The sequence below is a fragment of the Myxocyprinus asiaticus genome, chromosome 36, assembly GCF_019703515.2.
Source record: "Myxocyprinus asiaticus isolate MX2 ecotype Aquarium Trade chromosome 36, UBuf_Myxa_2, whole genome shotgun sequence".
In the NCBI taxonomy this organism is placed as follows: Eukaryota; Metazoa; Chordata; class Actinopteri; order Cypriniformes; family Catostomidae; genus Myxocyprinus; species Myxocyprinus asiaticus.
This window is the reverse complement of record NC_059379.1, coordinates 2,571,530-2,597,711: the sequence shown is the minus strand read 5'-3', so window position 1 is coordinate 2,597,711 and position 26,182 is coordinate 2,571,530. Positions and strand designations below refer to the sequence as shown.

Below are 26,182 nucleotides of genomic sequence, written 5' to 3'. Positions count from 1 at the left end.
AGCAAGGGCATTGACTTCTACATGTTTGAATTGAGTACAAAATATTTTCATTTTAACTCTTGAAATAATTATTCAATTTAGAAAGTAGAGGTCGACCGATAGTGGATTTTGCAGATACCGATAACTAAGGTGGTGGCAAAGCCAGATAACCGATGAATCGGATGATCGTTTTTAAAATTGATTTATAGAATGTAAAAAAAAATCTTATTCGTTACTTACTATGACAGGCACAAATAAAGAGTACTAAATAAATAAAATCCCAGATGCAGTTTATTCTTCAACCAAAATCCCAAGAATAACCAGAAAAAAATTACGATTTGGTGCATAACACGGGACTTTTAAATATAAACAAGCCCGAAACACACCCAGGACTCTTATTTTGAAATGACAAAATGATGAAAAAACTATCAGCAACTATCGCTATAGATTTTTGCCAATAACAATATTTTCAAAAAGCAACTATCGGCACCGATCAATCGGTAAAACCGATATATCACTCTACCTCTATTAGAAAGTACCTAATCTTTTCTGTTCAATTTATTTCACCACAAAATAATTTTTCAGTGTTCCTTAACTATTGTACAATTACACACTTTTGACTAATGGTTTTACATACTTTGAACCACAGTGCTAACACTGAACTGGGGAAATGTTCTGTGCTCTGTGGCAGTGTGTCATGACTGACATTCTAATGATGTCATCCTGTGTTGTGGTGCAGGGAACTGCTGCCAGCACCAAGAACAAACTCCCAGCTCTCATCACCTCCATGGAGACTATTGGAGCTAAAGCACTAGAGGAGTTTGCTGACAGCATTAAGGTAGAAACACATGGGGAGTGATGGATGAATGATAGTTAAAGATCTGGATTGGTAACCTGAAGGTCTTGAAATCAAACTCCAGAAGTGATGGATGAAATAGAGACTAATTGAGATACAAAACCAGTGTTGTAGTCCGGTCTCGAGTACCATATTTTCATGTTCTTGGTCTTGTCATGGACTCGTGAGCAATTTGACTCGGTCTTGACTCGAACTCGAACAAGTGTAGACTCGGACTTAACCCCGAGTCCAGTCCCTTTTCAAAAAATATACAGTGAAAGCTTCGACTTATCTGACTAATACATTTGACTGACAATATCAGAGATCTACGCAGTCTATTGCGTAGAATCAGAACTAGGGATGCCCCGTTCACAAATAAATAATTCTAGAGTCGGTACTTTTCAGCGAATTGGCTGAATAAGTTAGCAAAAAGCTTTGAATCGATTGGCTATTCAGTCCGATTAGTTCGGACTGCTATCTCACTGAATAATTTGCAGCAGCTTCTCACTCATTAAAACAGCATTGTAGAAAATGGAAAACAAACCAACTGTTGGATAAAGTGGATATTTACCTACAGTTAACAAAATATTGCTTTTTTGAGAGGTAACTTTGAGAAACTTCCATTGGTGCTGTGTCTTGTTAATAAGGGGTTGTTCACACCAAATGCATTGTTGCGTCCATCCATGCTGCTTTCAGTTGTTTTTCTATATAAACATGATAAACAGATGCCTTTGACCGTTGCATTACTTATCGCCGTTTCTGTGCGTACCTCGAGATGAAATCTTGCAGGCAAAAGTAAGCAGAAATGTTTACTTACAGTGAATGAAATATAGTAGTGCAAATCAGGAAATTGTTAACAAATTGGATGTAAATATGTATTCACTTTGTGTAAACATTGTCATATTTAATACATTATTGTTTGTTTTTTAGGCCCATTTAGGGTACGTTTACACGACAACGATGTACTGAAAACGGAAACGTTTTTCCTTTTGCATTTTTGAAAGGTTTCGTGTACAGACGACAACATGGTCAAAATGATCCCCGTTCTCACGGATCCGCGAAAACCACTTCAAATGCTGTATTATGCATGCCAGGCCAGTAGTTGGCGATGTCACTTTGTAAAGAAACACTACGCGCCTGCGCACATAAGCATTTTTCCACAGAGCGGTGAATACAAACAATGAAGATGGCGATCGCTGGTCGTAGTAGTGAAGTAGTAAATCTACACAATAGATCAAGTCAATAAACTCAAAATCCTGAGCAGCACAAACACAGTCCTGTAGTCCGCCATTGTAGTTTTGAATGTCTTGCGCGCATGCCTATAGACTGAACACGTAATACGCATGAGCATGATGTCATCGTTTTCACAAATTCGCGTTTTTGTATGTTTACACGGAGACGATAACGGCATAGTTTTCAAAAACTTGCACTTTGAAACCTGTTTTCAAAAGTTTACATTTTCAGGCCCCAAAACGCTGTTGTCGTGTAAACGAACAGCCAAAACGCATAAAACGTTTTCCGATTTTAGTTGAAAACGTTGTAGTGTAAACGGCCCCTAAGATAGTGTACAGTAATACTATATTTTGTAAAGCAGAAATGTTTACTTGACTTCAGTGGAATATAATAGTATACAGAAGCTGGTAGTTTGTATTGCCATGCTGAGCCACATAGGCACTTTAAACTTTAATTTTTTTAAGTTTTTCACTGGCATGTCGTAATTGTAATACAAATTTTTTCACTTAACCTAGGACATGTAATTTATTAAATTTTTATTCTCAACTGGTAATATTGTTTAACCAACATTGGTTAAGAAAATAATAAATTAGGTTTATTTGATATATGCGCCTAGAGTCAATAGTTCTTTAAACTATACATTTAATACACTGGTCTCGGTCTTGACTTGGACTCAACTACTCTGGTCTCGGACTGGACTTGGACTCGGATGAGCTGGTCTCGACTACAACACTGTACATTACATTACACTGTACCCTTTAGCAAGTGTCTTGTTCATGTTGTAAATTGACCTTTTGCTAAGCTCCGCCCCTCTTGGTTACCGTTGTTAAGTTATTAGCTTATTTAATTTACTTTGGAGCAAATGTATTTGCCCCTGACATATTCATTTGGGAATGAGGACTGACACAGTTTTATCCATAACATGCTCTTGTTGAGATTTATGTAAAGATTTTGAAAAAAAAAAAATTGTGGATCATCTCTGGGTAACTCGCTATTACAAGTGACCCAGCAAAAATGTTTTTAGTATATTATTGGATAATTTCTATAAAATTCTGCTTAAAACAACTTAAACAAACATTACTCCTGTAGACTCTCATTGAAAAAAGCAAGTGCTTGTTAGAGAAATGGCGGACAGCAGGATTGGTCAGAAACGCTTTTAAGGCATGGTGTAGCAATGGATCAATGGAAATATTATTTTTTTTTAAAAATACTTCATATAAAGCTGCTACTAAGTGAAAAATAATGCAACTAAGATGTTATAACATGATAATAACATTGGTACTACAATGTAATTATTGTAGCACCGTCCTAGCGAGGGTTTTGTTCCTAATGTGAATATAATCAAAAAATGTATTCTTCATATAAAGCATCTGCTTAATGACAAATAAGTGGCAAGTAATGCAACTAAGATGTTATATCATGATAATAACATTGATATTACAGTATAATTATTGTACTACACTACCTGTAGCAAGGGTTTTGTGCCTCTTGTAAATATAATAAAAAATGTATACTTTGTGTAAAGCATCTGCTAAATGATAAATAATGCAACTAAGCTATTGTTACATGATGACAACATTGTTATTATTATATAATTATTATACCACAACATTCTTTAGCAAGGGTCTTGTTCCTGTTTTAAATATAGAATGTATCCTTTGCATGAAGCATTTGCTAAATGACAAATAATGCAACTAAGATGTTGTTACGTGATAACATTGTTATTATAATGTAGTTATTATCCCACACTTCCCTCTATTGAGGGTCTTGTTCCTGTTGTAAGTATAATTGAAATGTATACTTCGTATAAAGCATCTACTAAATGACAAATAATGCAACTAAGATGTTGTTACATGATAACATTGTTATTATAATGTAATTATTATACCACACTTCCCTCTATTGAGGGTCTTGTTCCTGTTGTAAGTATAATTGAAATGTATACTTTGTATAAAGCGTCTGCTAAATAACAAATAATGCAACTAAGATGTTGCTACATGATAATAACTTTGTTATTATAATGTAATTATTATACCATACCTCCCTCTATCGAGGGTCTTGTTCCTGTTGTAAATATTTAAATGAATACTTCGTATAAAGTGTCTGCTGAATGACAAATAATGCAACTAAGATGTTATTACATGGTAATAACATATTTCAATGTAATTACTGTACCACGTTACCCTTTAGCAAGAGTCTTGTTCCTGTTGTAAATTTAATATAAAATGTATTCTTCGTATAAAGCATCTGCTAAATGACAAATAATGCAATTTAGATGTTATTACATTGCAATCATATTCCTTATTATGCACTATGACATTATAATAGTGATTCTGGATTGTTTTATGTTAAAATAATGTGATGTTCTCTTATCCAACAGAACGATCCAGATAAAGAATACAACATGCCGAAAGATGGAACTGTACATGAGCTCACGAGCAACGTCAGATCACTTTGTTGTCCATTTTATACTAATAATAGTTATGTATTCAACAAGTAGTTATCTCTGAACAACAACACTCTCTTTTATCGATTTTATCATTCGTTTTTGTAGGCGATCCTCTTCCTGCAGCAGCTGTTGGATTTCCAAGAAACGGCTGGGGCGATGCTGGCCTCACAGGGTAAAACTAAAATACTCTTGTAAAAGAAGACAATAACCCAGACAGATTATTCTTAAATTCAGGGTTCCTACCTGAATCCCATAAAATTTGGGGTTTCAAGCTATGAAAAGACATGGAAATTTCTATAGTGACTAGACTAGGCAGTGAAAAGTTTCTCACGATCATGTGCTAATGCTTAAATGCTTGAAATAAATTCTTGAGGCAAGTTTTTAGTGCAGTCTGTATGTAAATTATCTTTTAAAATCATTATCCAGTAATCACAAGCAGCTGGAATTGTTTTGGTCAAAAAGTATGGGAACCCTGTAAATCAAAGGTCTAATCTGTACCCAGATTATAAATCTGACAGTCTGTGATAATTCTCAATTGATTATTGTTTGTTGTCGAACAGCATATTTAATCTAAGGCTTCACTGTGTCTTAAACAACTCAACACTAATGTCATTTGTTGGAGAGAATAAGGTGAAATGAAGTTTCTTGATGTATGGATCATCCATGCTGTGATCAATGTCTGGTCATGTCTTGAGGAAAGATTTCTTTTTTTTATATAGCATTTATGTTCATAACACAAACAATCCCCAACAGATGCCCATCTTCGCCCCATTATCTTTCCTTTTTTTTCCTGCTCATTTATCGTGGTCTGGCTTTCCTCGTCCTTCAGTTCTCCTGAAGTTCCTTGAATTGTTCTGAGATCAGGTGTGGGTTTGGATACCTGATCCCACATCAATTCTTGAAAGCCACTTCAGATTCTTTTTCACATCTTTCTGCTTTTGCTTCTTCCTGTACCTTGTTCTGGCATCCTGCTAAAGCACCCCAAATAACAGTCGTTTTTCCCATCAAACTGCAATATTCTGCACAAAATAATTTTTTTTGCCCATCATTAATTGCATTTACTGCATTGCAACTCTGTTATTTGGGTGAATCTTACAACAACATAGGTCATATTTCACCACAAAATCAAAAAGGAAAAGTAGGAAATAATATTTTGCATAAAGAAAATTACATTATTTTTTACAATTTAAGTTGTTGTTTTTTGCAATTACTGTAAATTCAAAGGCAGTACATCAAATACTACCATGATGCAATATTAATAATACTGTAGGGGGGTGGGGGGACATGGGACCTGACACTAATGAGAACTTTGGGGAAAATATGCTTAAATGTTTCTTTATGCAAAATATAATTTCTAATTTTTTCATGAAATTTGTGAGATTGATCCATTTAAAAGTTAAATCATTGTGCCTTACATGACATGTCTTTTTTATTTAACTTTATTTAACTTTATTAACTTCATTCAGTTAGATTGGATTGGATTTTTGAGGAATTCTGGAATCACCCAGTGAACATATTTACACTGACACTGCAGATGAGACTTTGCTTTTTAGTTCCTCTGTTTCCACCTTCACAGCAGTGCATGCCAACTAAAGCTCCTCCCACTCATCCATAAACCCCACCTCCACCTGTCTGCTTCTCTGTCACGTGATCTTTCTCTTACATCCTGGCTGGCTACTAGTGTTTAAGCTCTTCAGTAACAAAACTGTTTTAACTTCTTACCCTTTGACTCTCTCTCTCTCTCTCTCTCTCTGTTTTCTGCTTTGCTTCTGTCCTGTAGTACTCGGGGACACTTACAATATTCCTTTAGACCCCCGAGGTAAGAGCCCGCGCTGATGAATACAGTGGGATTATTGGCTCAGGCTCCTTTGTTTAAAGTCAACGTAAAATCAAAATTGACCCTATTTACTTTATGAATAAATACAGTAATTTATCATGCATATTGGAATCGTTATTCCAAAGAAAAATAAAGTGTTTGATTTTATAATCTTTTATCCAAATGTTTCGTTCTGTGCTTACTGAAATTTGAACTACTGTCCCCAGTGGCCGAAGCTGGAAGTGTTGTTGAATGTACGAGCACGTGTGAGCTTCAATTTCCGGGTGAGATGTCCACAGAGTGGCGCCAAAAGCGAGTTGTTTTTGTAGTTGTAAATGATGTAATACAGTCAACAGGAATGAATATTTTATTAACTCTGCCCCTAAACCCAAAACCCAACACTGAACCTAACCATCAGTGGAGTGAAAATGAAATTTTAGTGCTAAAACGCAACTTCCAAATCAGCTCGCGCAACACATAATTCGACTGAATGGGGATGATTTAACGGAACTTTCAGAAGCAACATGTCGATTTCTCTTGTGTTGATGTTGTTTTGTCTGTCAGGATTTGACTGGATCGTTTAAAGTGGGCTGTGATGTTATTTTGTTAAGTTATCACTCAGCCTTGATTACATCATCAGTAAAGAAAAGCAATTTCAGAGACAGAACGTAATAACATTTTCATGAAAGATTATGTAAACAAACTTTAGAAAATTCTTCAGGATAACTTGTACTCATGCATCAACAACCAGGGACGTTTATTACAAAACTATATATATGGGGTCAGTTTTAATTTCATGTTGTCTTTCTGAATCTTTTACTGACTTCGTAGACATGCAGGTGTTTCTGAATGAGTTACAATTCCAGGAATTCCTTCTCTTACTGCATCAAATATTCAGAAAGTTTCATCAAATGTTATTGGCTCTAACGATCATGATCGTAGTCCCTGCAGCCAACTTTAGACCTAAAACATCTATATATTGTTCAGATATACACTACCGGTCAAAAGTTTTGAAACACTTGACTGAAATGTTTCTCATGATCTTAAAAATCTTTTGATCTTAAGGTGTATGCTTGAATGTTTGAAATTAGTTTTGTAGACAAAAATATAATTGTCCCAACATATTAATTTATTTCATTATAAAACTACAATTTAATACAAAAAAAAAGTTTTTGAAATTGATGACTTGGACCAAATAATAAAGAAAAGCAGCCAATAAGTGCCCAACATAGATGGGAACTCCTTCAATACTGTTTAAAAAGCATCACAGGGTGATACCTCAAGAAGTTGGTTGAGAAAATGTCAAGAGTACATGTCTGCAAATTCTAGGCAAAGGGTGACTACTTTGAAGATGCTAAAATATAACACAGTTTTGATTTATTTTGGATTTTTAGTCACAACATAATTCCCATAGTTCCATTTATGTTGTTCCATAGTTTTGATGACTTCACTATTATTCTAAAATGTGAAGAAAAAGTTATAATAAAGAATGAGTAAGTGTGTCCAGCCAGGTCTCCTAAGCAACCAAATTGGCCCGGTTGCTAGGGAGGGTAGAGTCACATGGGGTAACCTACTCGTGGTCACGATTAGGGGTTCTCGCTCTCCATGGGGCGTGTGGTAAGTTGTGTGTGGATCGTGGAGAGTAGCATGAGCCTCCACGTGCAGTGAGTCTCCGCGGTGTCATGCACAACGAGTCACGTGATAAGATGCGCGGATTGACGTCTCAGAAGTGGAGGCAACTGAGACTTGTCCTCCACCACCCGGATTGAGATGAGTAACAGCGCCACCACGAGGACCTACTAAGTAGTGGGAATTGGGCATTCCAAATTGGGAGAAAAAGGGATAATGTGTATATATATATATATATATATATGCACACAATCTACAGCAGCTGTAAACCTGGATTTTTATTGGTGTCGAAATGTGCCAATTCAGCTGATCTGAGACCTGTTCTCTCATCTCATTGAATGTCGGGCGTACAGTGTGATAATATGCATGCACTGTATATGTTATTGGTTAGTTAGTAGATTAATTATCTACTAAGTGTGCGATCTAAACTTTTTCACATAAGTTTTATAGAGTTGGATCATGTTTTAGGAAAGATTAAGAACTAATAGTTTTGTAAGCAAAACTGAATGTTTTTCTTCTTGTTTCCAGAAAACAGTTCATCTGCCAACAGCTACAGTTCAGAGTTCAGCCGAAGACTTCTAAGCACATATATCTGTAAGATACACACAAAGCATGTTTAATTTTTAAATATATCAAATCCTTATAAATTTGAGAGTTTTCATACATTTTATGTAATGGATGAGAGGTACATTTATTCATTTAAATAAATAGTAAATGTTTGTTCATTTGTAAATTAATTATATAAATGTGTCTGTGTTTGTAGATAAAGTCCTGGGAAACCTGCAGCTGAATCTGTCAAACAAAGCAAAAGTGTATGAAGATCCGGCCCTGAGAGCAGTTTTCCTTCATAACAACTACAATTACATCCTGAAATCTCTGGAGAAGTGAGTAATATTCACTCTGTCATTGATGGGGATGGAAATAGTAAAGCATTTAACAATTCTGGGTTCAGCTTGAGCACCTTCTTGTGCGCAGTCTGTGTATGAGCGGTGTGGAACTGCTCACCCCATGTGGGACACGTGCGTATTTCCAAATATGGATTCTAACTCTCTCTAGACATCCAACGACGACGATTTAACACATATATGATGCGAAGGAACATGTTTTCAGTGAATAAATCCCTGAGAAACAGCATTAGCGATTAGCCATAGCTGTCATTGACACTCTTTGAGTAATATTTCAGGATCTACACTTCATATGGCATTGAGTGTGGGCTTGTTTGATTCAGAATCAAATGCTGTAAGTTATGGTATGCCGTTATCGATATCATGTTTATTTTTCATGAAGTAATAAACCAAAATGTGATGAGTATTCTATTTATCTGTTTATTATACATGTGGATTTTCACACTCTAATACTAACTGTAGTTTGACCTCTGATTGAAATCAATTTGATTGTTGTATTCTACTAATCACAACCTTTCCAAAGATAGATAATACATGGCTTTGGGGGGTTTTGAATGCCGTTTCATGTTTATTGTGTGTCTTGCACAGGTCGGAGTTAATTCAGCTGGTTGCTGTGACTCATAAGAAAGTGGAGAGCTCATACAGAGAGCTCATTGAACAGGAGATTCAGAATTACCAACGCAGGTAAATGCACCTGTACACACACTCTTATGAGGCTTCTGTAATGAAGGAATGAATGACCTTCTGACCTTTACTCACCTACAGCTGGCTAAAGGTCACGGAGCATCTGACAGAGCGGAACATTCCAGCATTTCTGCCTGGAACCAAGGTAAGGACACATATATACAGCACATACAGTGTCTACACTTAAAGCGTCAAAGCTACATGTCACCTTAGAATATTCAACAATTAACTGAAAATAAAGCACATCTGTTTGAAAAATTTACTTTGTAGGGTTATTTTTGAATATCAAAACAAACATGAAAATGTGTTTTGTTAATTATGTAAAGTTAGGGTGCTTGGTTCGATTGCTTGGATCGAATTTGGGTTTGTTTCCTCCCTCTCCCCTGCCCCCACTGGTCTCTGTTTACATCATATTATTTGGGTCTGAACTGGGGTCTGATTGCGTCATCAATGTGAGTACAAGTGGCAGCTGTTTACCGCTTTAACTAGGTAAATGTGACCGGATTTTAGGAGTGAATGCACTTGGCTTCATAGGAAAGCTATAGAATGCTCCCTTGCTCCCTGTTTAGTGAATGACTTAACCTCCAATGTGCTGTCTGTCTGCACTTGTCTCAGAACAGTTTGAAATGCACTTTATTTTCACTCTAACTCCATATAAAGCCTCTGAAAGCAAAAAAAGTCTTAATGTGAAAATGCACACTAAATATAGGATTTCTAATGAAAAACGAGTCCTGTAGTCCACTATAGTGGTCATTGTGTTTAACAGCGTGCCGTTTCGCGATAAATCGCTCAAATTTAAAAAATGGCATATCGGATGAAACTAGAGACTCTGATCTTTAGACACAAACAGGATTCAATGTAAAAATTTAATTAGGTTTCTCACCAGTTGTGGTTTTGTTGGTGTTTCTCCTAAAGACTCCGCTGTGATCGGCACCATGTTGTTTTGTCACATGACTCGATGCGTCAAAAGTTTAACCCTTTACTGACAGCCCAGAGTCTTCTGAACTAAGATCAGTTGGTTAAAATGAAATTATGCATAGCGTATAGTGAAGACAAAGCAGAATGTCCACGCAGAAGGACGCGGGGTCGCACAAGGTAAAATGATTGGCTTTTATATTGCCATTGTACTAAAGAAAAACATATATTATTTACTTTGTATTAAATTGAGAGTATTAGTGATGCAAATCTTTCTTTTAAGTGAACTTGTTGAATTAGTTTATACCACAGTACTGTATATCTATGTCACAGATGGTTTCATTAAGGGAGCGGTCTAGTCTTATTGCGACATGGTGTAGACACAGTGACAGTAGCCATATATATCTTTGAGCTGTTGTTATACGTATATGTTAAAAAATGGCTAGATCAAGGTGGTCACAATTCCAATGATCTTCATGCAATTCTGATGTATTTCCATTAACAGCTGAAAGACAAAGAACGGCAGATCATCAAGGACAAGTTCAAGGTACTACAGATCAAACGTCATCTTTAAACTGTTTGTGTGCTCTGTGTGTAGTATGTATGAAGCATAATTGTCATAGTTGCGATGAGCAGATGGGTGGAGTTTTGTGTTTTCAGGAGCTGCCTGAGTGTGTTTTTTGTGTATTTCTGCAGGGTTTTAACGATGGTCTTGAAGAACTGTGTAAGATTCAGAAGGGTTGGGCAGTTCCTGATAAAGAGCAGCGTGATGCGATCAGACACGCGCAGAAGAGAGTCGTGTCAGAAGCATATAAAGCCTTCCTGCAGAGGTGACGCGTTAATATACATACACACACACACACACACACGACATATACAAGCATAGACGCATGGTGAGAGTGGGGTAAGCTGTGCCATGGGCAAGCACCACTCACAGATTTAATTTTCTACTGTTTTTAGTATGTCCTTGTGTTTGTCTCTACAGATGTGCAAACATATCGTTCACCAAAAACCCAGAGAAATATCGCAGATACGCCCCTGAGCAGGTGGAAGAAATGATCGACAAGCTCTTTGACACTTCAGCATAGGCCACGCCCACTTCTTTACAATAGCAACTGGTTCCTCAGGCAACAAACATTCTGCTTTCCCCCTTGCTTCATAACACTATATCTGTTCTATGTAAATCCATGTTTTTGTCATAACTTGCCGTGACATCAAGCAATATTGTCGCTTGTTTACCCTGGCCACAGTGATATCTCATTGGTCAAAATTCCTGCTCTTCATGACTGTACATTACACATCAGATATCTTCTGATTGGCTGTGATTGTGTCGGGTTGTCTCACAAATTGCACTTGTTGCATCACGCCTGGTTAGTACAAGGTGTAATACACTACCCAAAGACTGGAAATTCATTGTGTTTTTGTTTTGTATAAACAATTATTTATGTACATCTTTAAATAAAAAGAATTCTGTTCTGAAACTTCTTGAATTCAGTTTCTTCATTTATTCTTGAGTGCTGCATTTCTTCTTTTTTTTTCTCCCCAATTTGGAATGCCCAGTTCCCAATGCGCTCTAAGTCCTCGTGGTGGCGTAGTGACTCGCCTCAATCCGGGTGGCGGAGGACGAACCTCAGTTGCCTCCACGTCTGAGACCGTCAATCCGCGCTTCTTATCACGTGGCTTGTTGAGCGCGTTACCGCAGAGACATAGCGCGTGTGGAGGCTTCACGCCATTCTCCACGGCATCCACGCACAACTCACCACATGCCCCACCAAGAGCGAGGACCACATTATAGCGACCACGAGGAGGTTCCCTAGCAACCGGGCCAATTTGGTTGCTTAGGAGACCTGGCTGGAGTCACTCAGCACACCCTGGATTCAAACTCGTGAACTCCAGGGGTGGAAGTCAGCGTCAATACTCGCACTGGTCGAGATCAGGCACTTCAATATGATTATTTTAAAATACTTTTAATTAGCATAAAAAATGTACATCCTTTCCGAACATGAACTCTTCAAGCAAGCCAAACATTATTACATACCTCGGGTCTTTAGCGACCAGGCATGTGTAACTATCACAAATTGATCTTCAAAATGCCCAGATAGTCTCAAATTTTCAAGACAATTGTAAAATAGTAGAAAGGAATATATTCTGATACATTTTTATGTTTTATTTTTCATATATCAAAGAGATGATTTAACAAATAGGCTGTAGAACAGGATTTATTACCTCCACACTGAAATTTCATGAGACACAAAAGGGAAAAAGAAAGTACACCCTCCTTGAATTCTATGGTTTTACGTATCAGGACATAATAAAAATGATCTGGTCCTTATCAGGTCTTAAAATTAGGTAAATACAACTTAAGATGAACAACAACACATGACATATTACACCGTGTCATGATTTATTTAACAAAAATAAAGCCAAAATGGAAAAGCCATGTGTGAAAAACTAAGTACACCTTATGATTCAATAGCTTGTAGAACGACCTTTAGCAGCAATAACTTCAAGTAATCGTTTTCTGTATGACTTTATCAGTCTCTCACATCATTGTGGAGGAATTCTGGCCCACTCTTCTTTACAACGTTGCTTCAGTTCAGAGGTTTATGCACAGCTCTCTTAAGGTCCTGCCACAGCATTTCAATCGGGTTGAGGTCTGGACTTTGACTCGGCCATTGCAACACCTTGATTCTTTTCTTTTTCAGCCATTCTGTTGTAGATTTGCTGGTGTGCTTGGGATCATTGTCCTGTTGCATGACCCAATTTCACCCAAGCTTTAGCTGTCGGACAGATGGCCTCACATTTGACTCTAGAATACTTTGGTATACAGAGGAGTTCATGATCGACTCAGTGACTGCAAGGTGCCCAGGTCCTGTGGCTGCAAAACAAGCCCAAATCATCACACCTCCACCACCGTGCTTGACAGTTGATATGAGGTGTTTGTGCTGATATGCTGTGTTTGGTTTTCGCCAAACGTGGTGCTGTGCATTATGGCCAAACATCTCCACTTTGGTCTCATCTGTCCAAAGGATATTGTTCCAGAAGTCTTGTGGTTTGTTCAGATGCAACTTAGCAAACCTAAGCCGTGCTGCCATGTTCTTTTTAGAGAGAAGAGGCTTTCTCCTGGCAACCCTTCCAAACAAACCATACTTGTTCAGTCTTTTTCTAACTGTACTGTCATGAACTTTAACATTTAACATGCTAACTGAGGCCTGTAGAGTCTGAGATGTAACTCCTGGGTTTTTTGCAATTTCTCTGAGCACTGCACTATCTGACCTTGGGGTGAATTTGCTGGGACGTCCACTCCTGGGATGATTGGCAACTGTCTTGAATGTTTTCCACTTGTGAATAATCTTTCTCACTGTAGAATGATGGACTTTAAATTGTTTGGAAATGGCCTTATAACCCTTCCCGGATTGATGGGCAGCAATAATTGCTTCTCTAAGATCATTGCTGATGTCTTTCCTCCTTGGCATTGTGTTAACACACACCTGAATGCTCCAGACCAGCAAACTGCTCAAACTTCAGCTTTTATAGAGGTGGTCACACTTGCTGATGATCAATTAATCAAGGGCATTTGATTAGCAGCACCTGGCTACTACTTAGCCTCTTAATTCCTATGGAAGCAGTAAGGGTGTACTTAGTTTTTCACACATGGATTCTCCAATTTGTCTTTATTTTTATTAAATAAATCATGACACGGTGTAATATGTCATGTGTTATTTATCTGAGGTTATATTTACCTAATTTTAAGACCTGCTAAGGACCAGATGATTGTTATTATGTCCTGATACATAAAACCATAGAATTCAAGGAGGGTGTACTTTCTTTTTCCCATGACTATATTGAGCTACACATAATGTATACGCGACACATATGTATTTTCTCAGGCACTTTTTCAGTCTAAATAGATGCAGAACTTATATAATGTCACTATACACTCAAATCATACTGTTCATGTGTTAAACTTGCTATAGTTTACTTCCATGTTGCTTCTTCGTCAAATGTAAATCAAATCAATCACTGAAACATCAGCGCCACCTTGAGTAAGAAATAGCATGCATAATAAGTATTTGTCCAAGCATATGGAATACTGATAATTCACCCTTGTATTTATTTCATACCTTGTATGAATATAGGACTCATTTGTCTTGTAATAAAAAAATAAAATATTTGTAATACAGCAATTGGAAGTTGGCAGGTGTAGCCCCAGCACGTGCAGCTCAAAAACGCTGTTTACTGTCGGGGTGACGCAGATTACACATCCAGTGTAGACCGCGTCATTGATTATAATGGGAGCAATTTGCTTTTGTCGTGTCATGCCGCCCACATCTGGTGTAGAGAGGGTGTGATTGTAAAATTAGTTAAAGTATTGTGAATTAGCATGAACAATTGTATTTTTATAAATGATCCATACGTAATTTAACCCTTGTGCGTCAATAAAAAAAAAGTTGCTCAGAGGTACTATGAGGACAAAAATGTCCACATCAAAAAATTGACATAATATTATATATTAATATTATTTTCCACTTTCAAAGAGTAAATTGTTTTAACCAACATCAGTCCTGATCATAACTACCAAATATTAATTCATTTTCAGGATTTTAACCCTTTAAATGCCAGTTTGTTTATATAATGCCACTGTTGTGTTTTACACACACACACACACATATTTCTCAATACACACATACAAAACACACTCTGACATCCATACCAACACACACACACACAATTTTACCTGCATCATTTATTCAATTGGCCTGCAGTGCTCTATAATACAGCAAACACAAAATAGGAAAAAAGCTTGTATTTGCTCCATAGGCTAAACATGAGAAAAATGGCGCCATCTGGTGGAAAATATTACAAATATAAATTATGAAGCCAGGGCTCTGGAATGAAAGCATAATATCATAGAATTCAAGTTTTTATGCTTTAATGGCACTGGGATCAAATATTGCCATTTTAATGGGGACATTTTTGTCCTGAAGGTCCTGAGTGTAACTATTTTGTGTACACAGTGTATTATAGATGTATTATAGGAACTGAGGTTGAAATATCAAAATTCCCCCCAAAATACACACCTTTGGCAAAATGTATGGTGTTTAGCCAAAATGATAGAAAAAACAAGAATGAAAAAGACAAAAAATGTCCCGAAGGTCGCACAAGGGTTAAATTAAAAACGTTTTCTGTTGGGGTGTGTGTGTGTGTGTGTGTGTGTGTGTGTGTGTTTTCAGCATTTTTTTTTTTCCCCCAATTTGGAATGCCCTATTCCCAATGCGCTCTAAGTCCTCGTGGTGGTGTAGTGACTCGCCTCAATCCGGGTGGCGGAGGATGAATCTCAGTTGCCTCCGTGTCTGAGACCATCAATCTGTGCATCTTATCACGTGGCTTGTTGAGCGTGTTACAGTGGAGACCTAGCGCGTGTGGAGGCTTCACGCTATTCTTTGCATCCCTGAACCTAAACAGTCTCCCAGTGACGGGACGTCCTGCAACGTCTGTGGATATGGCACAGAGTGACACAGTACAACAGCTGTGTGTTACAGTTCTGTTTCCTCAATGAAGAGTAATGTTGCAGTAATAATTGTGTGTGTGTGTGTGTAAATATAACTAAGTCAGGATCATTGGAACAGATGTGCATGTAATTGTGAGTGGGAAAGCCTCATTACAGACCAGCAGTTGCTCCCACTGGACCACATGGCACCATAGTTACAGACACTCTTTGGGTCAGCAGTGGTCAGAGTGACTCACAAATAGAGTTAAAAGAGATGATGTCACTCATAGGATATCCCTTACTCAGACTAAACGAAAGACAAATCAGTTTATCACACAGCTTCAGTAGCTTGCAATTATATACAGTATAAATATATATGAAATAAGTGCGTAACCATCTTTTAAATTAATTTAGCATGCTTTCAGTTCATTAGCAATCATTGCATTAATTTAAAGTAAAAAAAAAAAAAAAGTATTTATTTATTATAGGTTTAGTTCAACCAAAAATAACATTTCTGTCATCATTTTTTCACCTTCATGTTGTTCCAAACTCATATGACTCATATGAAGACAATTTAGGAAGAATGTTGACACTACTCTTTTAAAGTGAATGAGGACTGAGGCTGTCAGAACCTAACTGCAAACAGAAGACAGTCATGCAGGTTTGGAACAGCATATGATAGATTTTCCCATTTTCATTGAATCTGTGGTGTGCATTATTCATATTCAACCACAAGATGGCAACATCTGAGTATATAAAGTACTAATACAGTACTTTGAAATTAAAATATACTGTAAATGTGAGGCACTCTTTGACAAAACTATCTGATAGAATACACTATATATTTAATTCTGTATTTCACACACCTCATTAGTGTGGTTTTGGGTAATGGGAGGGTGGTGTTTGAACAGGAAATGCTATTATACATTCATAAAACATGACATCACTCACCAATACTGTGTCAGGTTTTTTTTTAAAGCAGTTTCAGAAAAATATCTCATCAGTTAATGTCATGTTGGTTCCGCTCTATCGAAGCCTGATATGACAAACCCACTAACAAGTTTATGGGCAAAGTTTAAGTAAGTTACACTTATAAGGAATTTGACTTTGTGAGATGCTCCAAATTCACAGTTAGCATTCCTTATAACTCATATATTCATAATTTAACATTACATACAATAGACAATACTGAGCCTACGTGGGGTTCTTTTTCTTCCCAAAGACTAGCTGTACTTTAAACTAAAAACTTCTGTGATCAAAGCAATACAAGCCACATCTGTTGCTGTTACACAAACACATTTGCTCCCTGGGGGTCAGACACACAGAGTATGTTTACTCTGAGATCTCTGAGCTGACTTCCTCAATTCTTTCTTTTTGGACTCTTCCTTATAAGGTCATGCAGGCTGTTGAGGGTCTCTGGTCGGATGCTAGGCAAATTCTTGGGGTGCTTGAGGCGTCTGTTTGTTTGAGATATTGCTATTGCTATACTAAAGTATTTAACGAGAAGAGTGCAGACAATTTTCTGATGGTCAGTCAGGGCTGTAACCAGCTCTTAGGATTATTAGTATTATTATTATTATTATTATTATTATTATAAATTGGTGTTTATCCCATTTATGCACTTTTTGCACAGTTTGAATTTGCTTACTGATGAAAGAAAAATCAAGTTAAAAAAATATTCTGGAAAATAGAATTGTTTTATAATCCTAAAAGCAGGTTGCAGCCCTGATTGACCATCAGAAAATTGTCTATATATATATATAGTTAAAAGTTAATAAATGTTAATATTAATTTTATATTATTATTATTATTATTATTATTTATAATTAATTAATCATTAATCATTTCTTAAATATATACAGTATAATAAATATATATATATATATATATATATATATATATATATATATATTATACTGTATATATATTTAAGTAAATATTATTAATTAACAATAATATAAAATTAATACTTATATTATTATTTTTATTAACTTTATATATATTATACTGAATATATTTAGGTAATGATTAATGATTAATTATAAATAATAATAATAATAATATAAAATTAATACTTATTATTTTTATTAACTTTATATATATATATTATACTGAATATATTTAAGTAATGATTAATGATTAATTATAAATAATAATAATAATATAAAATTAATACTTATTATTTTTATTAACTTTATATATATATTATACTGAATATATTTAAGTAATGATTAATGATTAATTATAAATAATAATAATAATATAAAATTAATACTTATATTATTATTTTTATTAACTTTATATATATATATATATATTATACTGAATATATTTAAGTAATGATTAATTATAAATAATAATAATAATAATATAAAATTAATACTTATATTATTATTTATATATATATATATATATATATATATATATATATATATATACACACACACACACACACACACACACACATATATATATATATATACATATATACACACATACATATATATATATATATATATACATATACATACTGTATATATATATAAAACAAATTGCATATGATCATATATATATATTCAGTATATCATTGCATATGATGTGTCTGTATATATATATATATAAGTATTTATTTAAGTATTTATTTTGGCAAATAAAACCTGAGGAAAAATAATGAAAGTCAATTGATGTTGTTGGCAAATAAGCATATAAATGGCATATAAGCTTCAGCTGACATCTTAAAAAATGCTGAACAATGTTGAAACCTCCCAGTAGGCGTGGTGCCCCCTGGCACTCTGGATTCTTCGTCCAGAACAGTGGAAGCAAGTTTCCTTTCAAGGGCATGAGAATGTATTACGTAATTTGGGAAGCTCTCTGGTCTCCAGCAAACTCGACAAAGGTGAAGGGGCGGGGCGAAACTGGGTGAATGACGTTTGCGTGGACCAATCGCATTCATGGGCGCACCCGTGGTTGCGGTTTGATTGGTGGACAGAGGGATGAGCGTCATTGTTTGATGAGTCTAATGTTCTGAAGTCTGACTCATTTCCGCGAATCGGTTCTTTCGAGCAAAGTGCTATAATGAACCGGATTTATCGGTTCTTTTGCGTCATCAAACGCTTGTACCCAGAAGTCGTTTTAGACACTTTAAACACATTTATAAGTAAAACAAAATAAATAAAAAAAAATTAACACTCGAGCGCAGTTTATTCGCCGATTCTCTGCTCATTTCGATGTCTGAAACACCGATTCATTTACAGTTGATTAGTGAACCGCGATTCGCGAACGAATCGATTTGTGAATCAAAAAGAACCGACTCAACTGAACAATTCAGCAGTCGCTTCCCACGATAGTTAGTTGCGTGAAGGAGAGTCAGTTTGTTCGTACAGTGGGATAGTTTCGGATACAGGACTTTGGATACAGATTTTCAAAGAGAGGTTGCTTTCTCTAAAGAGCGTCTCATCTTAAGTTATCATCATGCCGGTTTTTCACACCAAGACGATAGAAAGTATCCTGGAGCCCGTGGCTCAGCAGATCTCTCATCTGGTGATCATGCATGAGGAGGGAGAGGTGGACGGAAAAGCTATACCGGATCTCACCGCTCCCGTATTGGCCGTGCAGGCAGCTGTCAGCAACCTGGTCCGGGTACGTGATATCATTCTTTTATACACATACAGAAGGAGCGATCTGCGATGCATTGGCTCATTTACGCGTGTGCACAGCTAAAAGTAGTTTAAACAGTCTGGATGGAAGCGACACTGTTTATTGTTGCATGTCCATGAAAGATTCCTGAAGTTCTTTGGCTTTGATTCAAACTCAGTTTCGCCCTGCCCACTTCAACACCGCTGTGCCACGCCATGCCATCAATGCATCCGATATTTTACTGTCAAAAGAAAGTACTTCTTTATACACTACTAAAAAGTTATTTAGCCGATCTTTTATGCACGCCAATTACATGAATGGTTCACCCCAAAATGAAAGTTCTCTCATCGTTTACTCATCCTCATGACTTAAGATTAAGATTTTTAGAACATTTCAGACCTGTAGGTCCATACAGTGCAAGTCAACAGGGTCCAAAACTTTAAAGCTCAAAAAAAGCACATAAAGGCAGCATAAAAGTAATCCATTCGACTCCAGTGGTTTAATCCATGTCTTCAGAAGCAATATGATAGGTGTGGATGAGAAACGGTTCAATATTTAAGTCCTTTTTTACTATAAATCTCCACTTTCACTTTCACATTCTTCTTTTGTTTTTGGTGATTCGCATTCTTCGTGCATAGTGCCAATTACTGGACAGAGAGGAGAATTTGTAGTTAAACAAAAAAGACTAAAGTGTTAATCTGTTCCTCACCCACACCTATCATATTGCTTCTGAAGATGTACTTTAGATTTAACCACTGGAGTCTTGTGGACTACTTTTATGCTGCCTTTATGTTCTTTTTTGAGCTTCAACGTTTTGGTCACCATTCACTTGCATTGTCTTGTGTCTATACTTTTGAAACAGCGAGTTTACATATTGGCCCCATTGACTTCAGCTGTAAGTGCCTCAGTGTAACCTTGATTTTTGCTCTTTTTTTTTTTTTTAAAGAAAAGGAGGAATGAGTCAAAATGAATTTTTTGGTTATCAACATTATACCACAAATGCTGTCGATTGATCTTAACTTGTACTGAACCTGGAATATTCTTGTAATACAACATCTGCACCAGCTTTTGGAGATCTGAGTTTATTGCATTTTCTCTCCCCTTTTTCTCCCCAATTTGGAATGCCCAATTCCCAGTGTGCTCTAAGTCCTTGTGGTGGCATAGTGACTCAGTCCGGGTGGCGGAGGATGAATCTCAGTTGCCTCTGCGTCTGAGACCATCAATCCATGCATCTTATCACGTGGCTTGTTGAGCGCGTTACCTCGGAGACTTCACGCTATTCTCCGCGGCATCCACGCACAACTCACCATGAGCGAACCACATTATAGCGACCACGAGGAGGTTACCCCAAGTGACTCTACCCTTCCTAGCAACCAGGCCAGTTGGTTGCTTAGGAGACCTGACTGGAGTCACTCAGCATGCCCTGGATTTGAACTTGCGACTCCAGGGATGGTAGTCAGCGTCTTTACCACTGAGCTACCCAGGCCCACTATTGCATTTCTCAAAAAGTCAATTTTTGTCAAATCGAATACTTCAGTTTAATCAGTTTATTCTAAATAGCTTTACATAATCCACAAAATGTGCTTTCCTAACACAATAAATACTGCTAGAATATGTTTAAATGACTGGCTGGTCACTGTTTTCAATTATACAGTTTTCTACTGTCTATCATTGCAGTAGATTTTGATGTAATTGCTGTTTGAGCACACACATTACTTCATGTTCAGTGTTTTCAGCGCTCGTCAAAAACCATATTAAAGCATATTAACTCAAATAATACAGATATCTGACATACAGGTCATTGTGTACATGCAGTGGTGTCAAACTGATATTTAACAATAGATAAGCCTAGAATAAAATATTATGTATCATGTTAAATATTACCGGTAGGTTTAAAATAATTGAGGAATTCACTCCAGGGGCATTTTAGTTACTTTTGGTGGCTCTTTGCCCCAAGCTCTGGTTAATTTCTTACCTAATAAATTACAACCCCAATTCTGAAGAAAGTGGGACAGTTTGGAAAATCCTAATAAAAACAAAAAGGATAGAATTGTAAATTCTATTAACCCTGTGCTATATTGAAAGCACTACAATAACACATTATTTAATATTTTACCTAGTGAATATAATAGTTGTTTTTTTGTTGTTGTTGAAAATATACACTATGCATATACATTTCCAAAAAATATTTGAAATGTGGACTCATCGGACCATAAAACACGATTCCACTGTTCTACTTTCCATCTCAGATGAGACCGAGCTCAGAGAAGTCAGCGGCACTTATGGACAGTGTTGATGTATGGCTTCTCCTTTGTATAGTCAAGTTTTAACTTGCATCTGTGGATGCAGTGGTGAATGGTGTTGACTGCTAAAGATTTATAGAAGTATTCCCGAATCCATATCAAGATATCCATTACAGACGAATGACAGTCTGTAATGGATTTTAAACAGTGACGTCTGAGAAAACTGAGAATGGAGTCTGAGTGGTTTTCGGCCTTGCCCTTTTTACGCACCGAGATTTGACCGGGTTCTTCAAATCTTATTGTACTGTGCACTGAAGAGGATAAAATGCCCAAAATCCTTCCAATTTGTCTTCTGGGGAACATTGTTCTCAAAGCACTGGATTATTTGCTGATGCATCTGTTGGTAAATTGTCGAGACTGGACCCATCCTTACTCTTGAAGGTTTTTTTTTGGAGGCTTTTAATATACTATAACATGATTGCCTCACCTGTTTAACATCTGTTTCACATCACCTTGTTATTCCAACTTGTCAGATTGTTATTAGTCCTAAATTGCCACTGTCTCAACTTTTTTGGAGTATGTTGCAGTCAAGGTGAAACATCATATAATGTGTTATTGTAGTTTTTTCAATATAGCACAGGGTGGGGTGCCTAGTGAGTAAAGACGCTGACTACCACACCTGGAGTCACGAGTTCGAATCCTGGTCGCCCTGAGTGACTCCAGCCAGGTCTCCTAAGCAACCAAATTGGCCCGGTTGCTAGGGAGGGTAGAGTCACATGGGGTAACCTCCTCGTGGTCGCTATAATGTGGTTTGCTCTCGGTGGGGAGTGCGGTGAGTTGTGCGTGGATGCCGCGGAGAATAGCGTGAACCCTCCACACGTGCTATGTCTCCACGGTAACGTGCTCAACAAGTCCCGTGATAAGATGCGTGGATTGACGGTCTCAGACGCGGAGGCAACTGAGATTCATCCTCTGCCACCCAGATTGAGGCGAGTCACTACACCACCACGAGGTCTTAGAGCGCATTGGGAATTGGGCATAAAAAGTAAAGTCTTGTTAAAACATGTTTTCACACTCTTGCATGCATCACAGGAGAGTTATGTAATTTTTTGCTTGAACATTTCCACCACAGTGTCATTTCCAGCACATCTCATATACTGTGTTGTGTTTAATATAATTCTGTGCTGGAAATGACACTGATGGAAATGACATTTTTAACGTAATTAAAATAAAATAGCCAAGTCCTGTGTTTTGCTAAGGCTACTTTTATAGCTAATATTTTATGTATCCTAAATAAACACAATTTAATAATATTTTCACACTTTTTGCGTACTTCGGCACAATTAAAGCATCATGATTGGAAATGATGGCTAATAAAAATATCCTGTTCACAAGTAATATTTCTCTTTGTCTCATATTTAATCTCAAGCATGCTCTTCACTGACACTTTTGTCCACTTGGTTAACAAGTACACTAACTTTCTTTTGGTGTGGTGGAAATGACGCCATAACTGCGGGACAGTCATCATTTTTGAAAAAGATGATCATAGATTTTAAACATTAGATGATTATAATTTTAAACATTTAATTATTGGTATTTTTATAATGGATTTTCATGGTTTAATATTGAAAGTCTAGGACAAGGTTAAAACAGTCGAATCTTGTCATATGGGTGTCTGCTGCCCTCCTGTCGATCATCAGTTTCTGGAATGTGAGCAGTTCTTTGAGAGCCGCTCCGTCTTTTTCGGGAGCTCTGACTCGAGCTGTTAGAGGCGGAAGGGTCACGCTGGGGTGAACATTTCTCAAGACCACACGGATGAATACCTCCTCCAAAAACCCTCCCAAAATGGAGCGTTTCTGCCCTCAGAACTGAGAGAAATGCTTCTGTATTAGGCAATGCTGAAGTCTAGTTCTTATTTTAGTAGATTTCTGTTGGAAGAAAAATTGTATCTGCACATGCACCAGAGAATTTATTTCCTTTCTCTTTGCGCTAGTTCCAGTCTTAAAAACATTGTTTTCATCTGAAGATCAGGCGTTTAATCCCAGTGGATTAACCTCGATTTTAGACTTCATTTGTTTCCTATAAGCTTCTGAGGGTAGGTACTTTAGACTGAAACATGATCTTTTATATAATAAGCCAAGCATCACCTCTTTGATGAAGGTGTAGTAGAGCGAGCTCACATCATGTAAGCTAGCATCACTATAACTCTGTTACATTATAAGGATGAGATGGTTATCTCACGATTTGGTTTGATGTACCAACATGAGGTCCACGATTCAATATTATCTCGATTCAATGCAATAATACTTAAATGGCAAAGTATGGCAGAAAATTTAGTTTAGTTTTGAAAAAGGTTTGCACAAAATGCACATTATAATTTCTCATTAAAAAAATAATTAATAAAAAGAGTTTCTCGTATACCTTTCACTATAAGAAAAGATCATAAACCAATATGACTTCAAAAATAGTGGGGTACATTTAGGCTGATCAGATGCAGAACAAGCAATAGAACTGAATAGAACTGTAGAATATATATATATATATATATATTTTAATCATTTGTTTGTAATCATTATTATAATCACATTTTAACTTTTTAAAAATATACAAATTCTACATTCTATTCATTAATATTATTTCATGAAATTGTATATTTATAGTAATGATATGAGCTGTCAATGTTTGGAATAATGTGTACAGTTTACAAGAAATAGCATTGAGTTTACATTCATTTGTATAACAAGCGCTATAATGGTACTGTCACTTCAAGAGTTTAACGTGCATCTCACAGACTTGGGTGTTGCGGTTCATTATTTAACAAGAAGTCTCGTTGTGCATCCGTGCTATATGTGATTAAAATGAATATTTCTTTTAACTTATCTGACTGTAAAGAACAGAAAGGATATTAAAAGGCTCATTATTCAATATCAGTGGAGTGTGAGATTTAATCTTTGGACATACATTACATGGAAGAAATGGTCCGTTTTAATCTCAAGCCCTTTTCAGCAAAACAATTTCCAATTTTCCGGGTATTCCAGTTCTTAAATATCTAAAAGCTAAATTCATGCACTTGTGTTGGTTCGTGATATATTGAAATTCGGTTTATCGTCCCATCCCTAATTATAACTCATACTCAGGATTAGCGATTCCAACAAAACCCATGACACCAAGAATTAAACTCTGGTGGATGCAAAATGCAACTCATACTGTTTTACAGACACGAAGGATACCTTAAATCGTGCTACTTATTGAGAAGTGTTGTTCTTCCACTATTCAAAGCAAGCAGACTTACGATTTTCACCTGATCGTCAATAAAACAGGCAAAAAAAAACAAACATAGACTTGGATTGAAGAAGAACCTGATCCATTTCTAGAGACTAGAATATCCTGCATCCACTCGCAACATCTTAGCATGGTGGTGGTGAGTTTTTGCACTGCCTGTATTTTGTTAATAAAATGTTTTATCTAGTTTTTTTTCTCCTCTTTTTCTCCCCAAATTGGAATGCCCAATTCACAATGCGTGTGTGGAGACTTGGCGCTATTCTCCGTGACATCCACGCACAACTCACCACGCACCCCACCGAGCGCGAGAACCACATTATAGCAACTACAAGAAGGTTACCCCATGTGACTCTACCCTCCCTAGCAACTGGGCCAATTTGGTTGCTTAGGAGGCCTGGCTGGAGTCACTCAGGATACCCTGTATTCGAACTTGCGACTCCAGGGGTGATAGTCAGCGTCAATACTCGCTGAGCTACCCAGGCCTCCAAAACATATTCCCTGGCCTGGAATCGAACCCGGGCCATGGCATATTTTATCTAGTTTTAAGTGAGGTTATTGAATTACCTAATAATTAATTACCAAATGTCAAAATCACTCCAAAGTTTTGGCTCTATTTAGATTTTTTCAGTTTTTTGTGTTATGTAAAACATACAAACGATGTCCTATAGTCTTGTAGGCCTATAATTAGCCTTTTGAACAAATTTTGGAAGCTAAAACGTTCTACGTTCGCCAAATTGCAAAGTGGTTAGCAGAACAGCTTTCAGAAGACTTGAAACATAGTCACAGAAGTCATATGTACTACACTCATGATGCTCTATGGTCCTTTTTTTGTAATTTTGGAGTTTGAACCAGTTCCTATTCATTATCCCTATAAAAATAAGAGCGGCGATCCACAGAAGAAAGGAAGTCATAAGGGTTTGGAACAACACAAGGGTGATAAAACAATGACAGAATGTTCATTTTTGGCTGAACTATCTCTTTAAGTGTTGAGTCCAGTGAGGATTAGTTATTCAGTAAAGTGAGGTTCATTGTTGCTTTGTGTTTATGTGTCTCAGACCGGACAGATATACAGTCTCGCTCTATTC

General features: G+C 36.7%; 2 protein-coding genes across 12 annotated transcripts in view; both read left to right on the top strand.

Moving 5' to 3' along the window:
- LOC127426920 (exocyst complex component 7) overlaps window positions 1-11,926 on the top strand; it is a 29,740-nt gene extending 17,814 nt beyond the window's left edge. For 6 of the 11 annotated variants that reach the window (XM_051674075.1, XM_051674073.1, XM_051674071.1 and 3 more), the window contains 10 exons: window positions 719-817; window positions 4,428-4,490; window positions 4,602-4,668; window positions 8,470-8,535; window positions 8,705-8,825; window positions 9,435-9,530; window positions 9,612-9,675; window positions 10,951-10,992; window positions 11,142-11,275; window positions 11,431-11,926. In XM_051674075.1, the coding sequence (XP_051530035.1) occupies window positions 719-817; window positions 4,428-4,490; window positions 4,602-4,668; window positions 8,470-8,535; window positions 8,705-8,825; window positions 9,435-9,530; window positions 9,612-9,675; window positions 10,951-10,992; window positions 11,142-11,275; window positions 11,431-11,533 (855 nt within the window). In that variant the 3' untranslated portion in view covers window positions 11,534-11,926. Of the gene's footprint in view, window positions 1-718; window positions 818-4,427; window positions 4,491-4,601; window positions 4,669-6,276; window positions 6,316-8,469; window positions 8,536-8,704; window positions 8,826-9,434; window positions 9,531-9,611; window positions 9,676-10,950; window positions 10,993-11,141; window positions 11,276-11,430 lie in introns of all 11 variants that reach the window. The other 5 variants (XM_051674074.1, XM_051674069.1, XM_051674065.1 and 2 more) reach the window with 1 other exon arrangement.
- A 7,357-nt stretch (window positions 11,927-19,283) lies between these two features.
- LOC127427056 (vinculin) overlaps window positions 19,284-26,182 on the top strand; it is a 56,142-nt gene continuing 49,243 nt past the window's right edge. The window contains exon 1 of the mRNA XM_051674383.1: window positions 19,284-19,575. Coding sequence (XP_051530343.1) covers window positions 19,408-19,575 — 168 coding nt within the window. The 5' untranslated portion in view covers window positions 19,284-19,407. The remainder of the gene's footprint in view (window positions 19,576-26,182) is intronic.